Raw genomic sequence first — 10,244 nt, 5'->3', positions numbered from 1 at the left:
ACTTGTTTTGACTATATTTTGACATTTATGCAAACGTTGAAGAAGAGTAAAATTAAAAATTATAAAATTACATTTTATTTGTATACAATTACAAAATTATTTAAAAATTATTTTATTTAAGAGTTTAACAAGGCTCTGTAATATAAATATAAATTTAAAGTGTAAGACAAGCAATAAGAGCTAAATCGTGGATGACAGTGCGTTATCCCAACGAAACTAAATTTTTTTGTTAGAATTAAATACCTGTGCACAAGGCACCAAATTTTTACTTGGACACGGCCAAGATTTAAAATTGGAATAATCTCTACAAGAGATTTAATTCCATACATCCCCTGTTCCCCTCTAAGGAAATAAATGCGAGAGAAAAATATAGATCCGAAAGTCGCTGAATCGGGAATCGAACCCGAGACCTTTCGCTTGCCGGGCGACTGCTCTTCCAACTGAGCTATTCAGATCTTTTTGATTCTATACTTTTCTCTGTTATACGAGGGTCGTTTGAAAAATCCGTGCAAAAATAAAAACTACTTTATTGTTTGGGGTAAATCTTTTTTTTTCAACATAGTTTCCTTTTAGGCTTATACACTTTGTCCAACGCAGTTATACTATGGGGGTTCTAGACCAGGGGCAATGAGGGGGGGTGAGGGGCGGGGGGGAATCGGGGGCGAGGGGGGTGACGTCACGCGGGGGAGGGGGTCTTATCAGTAGATAAGCTTATCTTTGTTTATAAACATATCAGATAACCTGATAAGGGGATCATGTTACCTGATATATTTATAAACAAGATAAGATAAGGGGATCATGTTACTTGATATATTCATAAACAAGATAAGATAAGATAAGCGGCGTCTTTGAGCGGTATCAAAGTTTTCATAAATTTTCTCCGAAAATCCAAGATAAGATAAGCTAAGTTTTCGAATCCAAGATAAGCGGCGTCTTTGTAAGGTATCAAAGATAAGCGGCGTCTTTGTAAGGTATCAAAGATAAGCTTGAGCGGTATCAAAGTTTTCATAAATTTTCTCCGAAGATAAGATAAAAATTCTGCGAATGGCTGCCGCCGTTTCAGAATCCAAGCTGAGCGCCGACATTCAGATATCTATTACTAAGGGGGTTGCGTTTCTTCATCTAAATTTGATAAGATAAAAATTCTGCGAATGGCTGCCGCCGTTTCAGAATCCAAGCTGAGCGCCGACATTCAGATATCTATTACTAAGGGGGTTGCGTTTCTTCATCTAAATTTGATAAGATAAAAATTCTGCGAATGGCTGCCGCAAAATCCAAATCCAAGCTGAGCGCCGACAATCGGATATCTAAGTTTGATAAGATAATTCTGCGAATTACTAAGAACAAAAGGTTCGCCGACAATCAAGCGGGTTGATCCGTACAGGTTGCGACATGTTAATCCGATCCGGCGTGTCGATCCAGGCTTGGATCCCCGACGGGGTGAAATGAAAGGTAACGGGCGGCCTTATCTATGTATTTCTAAGAATTATCAGCGATATCTAAATTTTCTCCGAAGATATCGCACAAATATTTCTCGCGAATTAACAATTGCATCATCATCCCCACGAACAAAGGGATGATCGGGATATATAATGAGGACCGATGCAGCTGCCGGGCCATAGTACCACTGGCGAGCGCACGCTTCATTCAGAATGTTTGTAATACTATCAAGTGCTTCCGACATTCTCAGTTTAAGTGCCGAACAGTTGCAATATATTCCGAAGATTGTTTTACTGCAAAAGTGCGGATATTTCGTAGAGCATTTGTGGGAAAAACTGCCGGAGCACATTAAGACGGATCCGGAGGTTCAGACATATCGTCGCTGCCTCCAACACTACAATCGGCCGTGGATGCGAACGCATATTGACGGTCCTGCACCGATGATCAGGGATTGCAGCGAATGTCAGCGAAAATAGGCTGAGGTTAAAAGTGCGAATAAGTGATAGACATTGAAAAATGGAGAGCGCACCGCAAAATCATGCAGAGTGTCATGAGAAGGGGTGTTATAAGACTGCTGAGAGATGGTATAGACATCTCGAGGTATGTTGTCACAATGAAAAAAAAACAACCCGTTTTGTAATAAACGTGAAGCGGTGACTTCAATTGTACAATATGTACGAAATCGCGAACTTGGTGTGCGAAAACCGCATACAAGACGTGTAGCCCAGTTCCTGGAAACGCATGAAGACATTGTAAGAGTGGTTGGTGATTTATCTAAATGCACCAGAACGTCTAAGCGACACAAGCGAGTCGCATGTTATCAACGTCGATACAAAAATTGTGTCGATTATTTCACTGTGGACAACTATGAATTTGGCTACATGGACATGCCTTCACCATCGGTGTCATGCAAAACACAATCATCCGAAAATGATTCTGACCAAGAAATGGAGGAGTCAGATAGGAGAGAACCATCGTCATCATCATCATCATCATCATCGCCAGATTTTTTGTCGGCAGCCTATTTATCTTTTCTGTGATAAAATAGGTGTACAACATATGTGATATCAACGTGTTCTGAGAGAGAGAGTAGATATGTCTTCGCGGAAGGTGTAAACATGTCGATAGACAACTACTGAGCAGCCGCTATTTTTTGTTTCGTCGGAGATCATCTTTCGGAGATAATTGCATCATTGCATGAACAAAGGGATGACCAAGATATATAATGAGGACCGATGTCACTGCCGGGTCATAGTACGGTGACATTACTAGTGAGCAATACAGTGAGCATACAGTGATCAATTGTTTTTTTTGCAAAAATGGAGAAAGACATGGAAGTAGTGATCTCCGACGATGAAGAGATGGAGGTGGTGGTCATCCCTGATGACGAGATGGAGGTGGTCGTCGTCCCGGATGACGAGATGGAAGTTATAACCATCTCCGACGACGACAGTGACAGTGATGGTGCGGTGTACGACCCTGTGTACGACAGGGAGGTGAATATCATCTTAGATGATATAGAAGAAATGGAGGGTGATGTCATACCCATTGTTGAGCAAGAAGAAGCAGAAGAAGAAGAGGAGGAAGAAGATTTGCATGATGATGGGTACGAAAGCGAAAACGCTGTTCGGGAGTCGTGCCACTCGCGTACGTTAGATGTACGAGCAGTTGCATCCCTCGACGAAGATACATGGGTATGCGTTATAACAGCATACGTCTCACCAGGAGGGTCAGTGAAAATCTGCATTCCCTGTTTCATGAGAAACAGGGAAAGATTCGCAGCAACTACACTAACGCACAGGCACGTGACGATGCGGTACAGGGATGTACCGCATCTTTATTGCATCGATTGTTTAAAAAAGTGTTCGTACTCTTCCTGGCCAACTTGTGCCCAATCTGTCAAGGCTGTAAGTATATATATATATATATATATATGTCAAAATATAAAAAAATAGTATAATAATTTATTATATTTCTATGTGCAGGCACAGTCTGACAGCGATGGTTAACGCGACCCCCTCTCTCGCAGTCGCAGCAGGCCCGCTGACTCTCTCTCTCGCCGCTACCTAGAGCCGCCGGCTCTCTCTCTCTCGCTGCTCACTCGCCGTCACCGTATATTTTTTATATTTTATATTTTATATTTTTTATATTTTTATATTTTTATATTTTTATATTTTTTATATTTTATATTTTTATATTTTTATATTTTTATATTTTTATATTTTTATATTTTTTTATATTTTACATATATTATTTTTTATTTTTTATTTACACACACAGTAGAGAGGGTTTGGAGTCATTAAATACCGCGGAAGTGACGAACCGCGGGGTCCTCATCTCTACTGCAACACATGTACAAGTACACACACGCATACACACATGCACATACTCTAACATATGAGGTGTAAATCCGACCGGCAACCTCCACGCGGTACACCTCGGGTAATGCTAATGCCGGCGGTAATATATTAAATAAAAAAATATTAATATAATAAAATGTTTATTAATTTAAAAAATGTTTCCCTTCTTTCCTTATAGAAAAAATATGTAAAAACTAATGTAAAAACTAATGTAAAAAAAATATGAATAAAAAGTAATGAATAAAATATATATTTTTATTAAAATAAAAAAAAATGTTTTTCCTCCTCTCCTTCACATCCCTCGCCGCAACATCTCTCTCGCAAAATCCAGGCTTGGATCTCTCTCGTTCACCGTCGCATCTCTCGCCGTCGCATCTCTCGCCGTCGCCTCTCTCGCCGCCCTATCCAGGCTTGGATCTCTCTCGCCGTCGCCTCTCTCGCCGCCGTATCCAGGCTTGGATCTCTCTCGCCGCAGGCCCGAGCCGCCGCATCTCTCTCGCCGCAGGCCCGAGCCGCCGACTCTCTCGCCGCCGTATCCAGGCTTGGATCTCTCTCGCCGCAGGCCCGAGCCGCCGAATCTCGCAGTCGCCGCATGTCCGCTGGCTCTCTCTCGCCGCTACTTCCCTCTCTCTCTCTCTTGAAGGCGTGCGTCTCTCTTACTCTTAATGTCGCGTGCGCCTCGTAAGATAAAATTATCGATTCTGCCGCAGCATGGATGGTCTTATCTCGTAAGATAAAAATATCGATTTTTTTCTCGCTGAATGCATTGTCCTTGACACAATAATTATATCTCGCAAAGTATGTAACGGGTGGCGCGCAAATAAAGTACACCATAATATATACATATAAGTATTTATTCGTCTTATATTTAATACATAATTATGTAGTTTTATTACATATTAAAAAACTAAAGCCACCAGCTCGCAATCGACAAGTTGGTGCATGTTGAAGGCATTGCTAGCGCGTATCGCATTCGACAATTCTCTCGCATTCGTTACAGTGGATGCAATATTGGAGAATTGAGTATATTTGATATCAACCGTTGCGACGAGCCTCGTCAATCGATCGTACATTATTTCGATACATGAATCGAGCTCGAACATACGATGTAACGTCGATTCGACCATCATCATGCGCACATCCGCTGATTCGAGACTTATGAGCTTGGTGCCGTTTATCTTGTGAAATCGCACTGTTAGCGGCCCGACACTTATGCAATTATACACATCGTTGTTGGAGGAGGAGTCATTGTTCAGGTAATTGTGAATAGCGTGGCGTTGCTCGTAGAGTCCTTTCCACGTTTCGAGAGATAGTAATAGCTGTTTTCCCCGATGATCTCCTATGGCGATCTCCACGTAACTCGGCGGATCCACTCTGATGCCGATTTCGAGGAATTTGAATTCCGTTGCCGTCAATGCGTATCGTCTTCCAAGTATGCGAACTGCACGAGGCTCCAGCGAAACGCTGTAAATTAGGAAAAAAGAAATTATAACTCATAAAAAATATATAAAATTAAAAATATAAAAGATACAAAAAAAGTTATACTTACTCGTCGCATTTCTTCTCGCACGTTTCATCGCGTCTCGGCATGTAGTAATTCATGCTGCTGCTGCTTCTTTGAACCGAGGGTATTAAAAAAAGTGAACCGTCAGTTAGAACGGTCGACGAAAGACTGATTGTATAATAAGGTATTAATAATCGAGTAACGGTCATTTTTAAAATATTAGGAGAAGGGGATTCTTAGAAATATATCTGGAGGGAAAGAACAAAGAGAAATATTTAAAATATTAGGAGAGGGGGATTCTTAGAAATATATCTGGAGGGAAAGACAAATTATTAAAAGTAGTGGGGGTAAAAGAAATTCTTAGAAATACGATTGCGTGAGAAATTATTAAAAGTAGTGGGGGTAAAAGAAATTCTTAGAAATACGATTGCGTGAGAAATTTTTAAAAGTAGTGGGGGTAAAAGGATTTCTTAGAAATATCTGGTTAGGAAAAATAATAAAGAGAATAGTATGTAAATAATATGTTTATTCAAAAAACGGATGATCGTCGCGATTAGCCGACCACCAATTGAATAATTTAAATACATTTTGTAACGCGCAATTTTTTACATGTTTATTACATCGTAGAGTATATGTGGGATCTAATTTATTTAATGCAGGCACATCTTCATATATGGCATCCAAGGTCTTAATCATGAAACCGCTGCACGCATCGTCCACTATTTCGGCAAGCCACTCTCGCTTTTCGAGTCCTTTTACATACACGAGAGAGGACTCTTCTTCTTCCTCGTCTTGTTCATTTATGCCATTGATAGCTGCCGTGATCAAGCGCTGAGCCATGCAGTATGGAACATTTCCATCCTCCCATTGCAAGCTGTGATGATGCTGAGTTATCCATGAGGCCTGGCGCCTTTCCGACTTTATAAGCACGCTCCACGGCACAGGGCATGCGAAGAAATAGTGTGACATGATATATCCTCTTCTCAGGATTGCCGCTTCCTTCACGATAAATCGCTTGTTTAGGATAAATCCTTGCAGGTCGACAAACGTTGGTGCGGACATGATCTCTTCGATGTGAGTCAGTCGAGAGGTATTACTTCACTAACATCAGACATCTCGCATCATCATGATTATGTATCCTCCTCCTCCCCCTCTTTCACACGCGTAGTTGTGTAAACATTTTTTAGGTGATTTTGCGCACAACGTTGGTCAACGGGTTGTACTGGATCACGCGATCGTGCATGATGAGGCAGTACGCAGTGGTATTATTAGGTATATTCTCCTTACACTCAAATTCCAATCTCACATCCACCGTTGCGCTCTTGACCGATTCGTTTTGTCGAGAACAATCGATAATCACAAACGGACCGTTTTGTAAAAACCGTGTGATGGTGAGGCTCGGCTCGAGATACTCGTATCCGTAATAATTTTTGCAGAAACGCGCATACGTGTCATACAAAATCGACCATCTGTTTCTATCGAAATCCAGATTCATATCGTCGTACGGATAACATTCCGAGTTCAGATAGAGTTTCACGTTGGTTAATTTACAGTTGTCGAATCGACTCGTATCCTCGGACATGACATTTTTACGCCCTGTCTGCAGAGCAAAAATTACATATCGCGGCTTCTCCAGTTGAGTCGCGGTCTTAATGGCCCACGAATGCTTGGTCGTACGCTGCAATAGCGGAAATTCGTATAGATCCCACGAGCGGAAACCCATGCTGAGGTAACGTCCGCTTTCCAGAGCGCGCAGCATCGACAGCTTCTTAATCTCGCTCAACAACACGTGTGGCATTCGCCATTGTATCTTGAATATGTTGATCACAGGCTCCAGTGCAGAATTTCCATACAGACAATTATTGTCGTTGCGCGCTCGTATTAGGATCAACTCATGACGCGCATTAATAACCACGCGTTTGTAATCCTCGCAAAATCCCAGCAACATGTGCAGCGGTACGCAAAAATTAAAGTATCCATTCACAGTAGTCGGGCTATCCCAGCCTGCATTTCGCATAATCACGCTTCTATCGGATGACATTGTCACATAGTTTTTCAGCAGACTTGTTATTCCCACATTCCTGTTGCGATCAATCTCCACACCATCGAGCTCGTAGCGAATTTCGTCAAACATGAATGCGACGCAATTATTTCCCAGCATCACATTGGATCCCTCAATTGGATGAGTTATCCGCAGTTCACCCTCGATGTAGAGGAAACTCTCATACGGCAACGTATATAAATCCTGTTGTTGTATGGGTATTCTTATCTCGTCGCTGTATCCAAATGTTGTGTTGGCAAACGGGTTGTATGTGTGAGTCTCAATCTTGACGATGCGATCGTCAAAGACTGGCTCTTCCTCGATGTTGAGAATCTCAGTCATTGTTCAGATGGCGCGCACCGCAAATCCCAAAGATTGTAAAAACGCAACGTTTGACGAGGTGAGTCTCTTCTTCGCGGTTGATTTGATATTAGCGAATGATGTTGTTGCTGGCCAGATTGTGTTCTTCGTGTCTTTATTCAACACGAGCATCCCGTTGCACGAGGGTGGCCCGCCGTCGTACGTGCAATCTAATTGTTATCTCTTCACCTCGAAAATCGAGCAATCGTCCCTCCTGGTCAGTAACGCGTAACACTAAATCAGTAATGCTCCGTACGAAGACCGGCAGGTAAATGATCTGCGCCGGCGTTTCCGATATCTTATATCCTGGTGGTACCCTCGGTGAAAATTCGTGTATCGTGTGAACGAGTTTATCGTTGCAGTATGCACCCGCGGTCACGTTACACTCTATGCGGATAATGTTCACCTTGATAATATTAATCGCCATGTTCGATTTGTGCCATTTTCGCGGTTGCAGTATACGATTCGAGAATCCCAGCAGCGATCCAATGTTGTTGGGCATGCTAAAGTTTATTCTGTAGGCACACTTGATCTCGCTTCTCATCGTATTGTAATTAGCGCGGAGCACGATTGGGTAATCTTCATCGTCGACACCTTTATCAGCTAACAGCATTATGTTTTCGGGAAAGTGCGCGTTTCAAAAATTCATGTATCGCTTGCAGCTCGTACGATCCCTCGGGAATCGTAATTTCCGCGTTGTCTTTGCCGTAGTAAAATTTATTATTCGAGGAATTCACATTCGATATAGTGTGATAAGTTTCAAAATCCGTCAGACCAAGCTCGTAGTCCGCGTCGCTCAAATCTATGGGCGGAAAGTAGGTCGCCGCGAGGACGCTACTCTTCCCAGTCAATGTTAGTGTTAGCGACATGTTGACAAAACTGAGTGAAATAGCGCAATGTCAGTCTTTAAATTCGCTGCAAGTTGAACTAAAATTCAATCTCTCGGAGAAACTGCAAGCACAATTGTCCACAGATACTCTGATCATACGTTTGATAAGAGGTGTAATTGTATTCCAATTTCGGCACGTTTAAATATCGCACCAATTCCTCGGGTGGTCGAAGATTGCCAAAACTGTCGAAATAGATTGCGCGATTTCCCCTTTTTGCATACGCCACCCAATGAGTGCCAGGACCGTCTGTGCTGTCCAGATTGACGATACCGCTCTCATTTTCTCGCGCGCCATTTATCGGTAAATTATTGCGCATAAATACACCTTTAAAATATGGAATGTGCATACGTTTTGCAAGTTGTAGCAATTGCACATTTGTAGTTACACCTTGCGGCATTTTTAACGTTTTTTTGACGTTTTTTTTTTTCCTCGCTCCTCGTCCATATTTGTAAGGGGCGAGATACAGTCCGCGGCCTTCCATGGCGCGATTGTGGCGTAGTATCTCTTGCAACTGACGTTGCGCGGCTTTATTGTCGTTTACCGCTTTTGCTACGCCAGCCGCTCCGCCAACCAGGGATCCGAGCGCGCCCAGCATTGGTAAAATCGGCAAAAATCCGCCTCGTTTCGCTGCCGAAAGTACCCTCCTCCTCCTCCTCTTCTTCGTCCTCTTCTTCAAGCCCATGCCGAGCTTCGTCTTGGCTTTCATCGCTGCCCAGACAACTGCGGCCGCGGCTCTCTCACCGAGACTCGAGTTTTTCGCGACGATGCGAGTTTTCGCTTTCTCGGCGAGTACCTTATCCGCCGCGTGTCTCTCGGCGAGTTCGCTGCTCCGAGAGTACGCTATATCGTGTTCACGACACGCCGCGTCCAATGGGTTGACGCCTTGATCACCTCTAGCCAATCGCTTTTCCAAACGAGTTCCCGGGCCGCAAAATTGATAGCCGGGGATATGAAGCTCGACCGGAAGTGCGTTTATCGCACGATTTAATACACCTGTGCCTATTTTCGTTGACATCCGCCGCAATCTCTAGACGATACTGAGCAAAGCGCGAGTCCGCGCAGCTATAAATAGGCGGACGTTGGAGGTCAAATCGGGAGTGAGAAAATGAAATTCGTGCGACAACCTCTGACGATACGAGTGATGAATTACGACGACAGAGTACGCTGCAGCGTGAACGAAGGTGTGCGCAAACACGGTACGATGCTACCGACAACTGTACGCGCGATCGTTTGCGGCCCCTCGAATTGTGGTAAAACCAACGTGTTGATAAGCCTGCTGGAAAGTCCGCACGGTGTGCGTTTCGAGAACGTGTACGTGTACTCGAAATTGCTGCAACAGCCGAAATATCGCTATTTGGAAGATTTATTGACGTCGATTGACGAAATCGGCTACTTTACATTCTCAAATAACAGTGACGTCATTCCACCGAGCGAGGCATGTCCAAATTCAATTTTTGTCTTTGATGACGTGGCATGCGACAAGCAAGATACGATAAGAGAGTACTTCTCAATGGGGCGCCACTCGAACATCGACTGCTTCTATCTCTGTCAGACATACGCGAGAATACCGAAACATCTTATACGCGACAACGCGAACCTGCTAATCCTATTTAAACAGGACGCCACCAATTTGAAGCACGTGTACAACG

At 43.2% G+C, this 10,244-nt stretch overlaps 3 protein-coding genes across 3 annotated transcripts in view; all 3 read right to left on the bottom strand.

Annotated features, from left to right (window-relative positions):
• Nucleotides 1-10,244, bottom strand: part of LOC114932957 (cytochrome P450 6k1-like) — a 172,150-nt gene that overhangs the window by 146,268 nt on the left and 15,638 nt on the right. The gene's annotated exons all lie outside the window — the stretch shown is intronic.
• Nucleotides 4,639-6,366, bottom strand: LOC146721047 (uncharacterized). Its single transcript, XM_085487477.1, has 3 exons — nucleotides 6,068-6,366; nucleotides 5,350-5,472; nucleotides 4,639-5,264 (listed from the first exon to the last, which is right to left on the bottom strand). Exons 1-3 carry the CDS (start codon nucleotides 6,364-6,366, stop codon nucleotides 4,700-4,702), a joined length of 987 nt encoding a protein of 328 aa, XP_085343603.1. The 3' UTR covers nucleotides 4,639-4,699.
• Nucleotides 8,475-9,804, bottom strand: LOC146721046 (uncharacterized). The gene has a single exon (XM_085487491.1). It carries the CDS (start codon nucleotides 9,608-9,610, stop codon nucleotides 8,633-8,635), a length of 978 nt encoding a protein of 325 aa, XP_085343617.1. The 5' UTR covers nucleotides 9,611-9,804; the 3' UTR covers nucleotides 8,475-8,632.

This window comes from Nylanderia fulva, unplaced genomic scaffold (assembly GCF_048542155.1).
Source record: "Nylanderia fulva isolate GAGA-0341 unplaced genomic scaffold, ASM4854215v1 Scaffold56, whole genome shotgun sequence".
In the NCBI taxonomy this organism is placed as follows: domain Eukaryota; kingdom Metazoa; phylum Arthropoda; class Insecta; order Hymenoptera; family Formicidae; genus Nylanderia; species Nylanderia fulva.
The sequence above is the reverse complement of the archived record's forward strand: the minus strand, read 5'-3'. Positions and strand labels throughout refer to the sequence as shown.

Coding starts and splice junctions, on each gene's coding strand:
- LOC146721047 (XM_085487477.1), bottom strand. CDS start 6,366: ATGTCCGCACCAACGTTTGTCGACCTGCAAGGATTTATCCTAAACAAG. Junction 5,473..6,067: donor GAAGAAGAGTCCTCTCTCGT/GTATGTAAAAGG, acceptor TTATACAATCAG/TCTTTCGTCGACCGTTCTAA. Junction 5,265..5,349: donor TGCGAGAAGAAATGCGACGA/GTAAGTATAACT, acceptor CCTAATTTACAG/CGTTTCGCTGGAGCCTCGTG.
- LOC146721046 (XM_085487491.1), bottom strand. CDS start 9,610: ATGTCAACGAAAATAGGCACAGGTGTATTAAATCGTGCGATAAACGCA.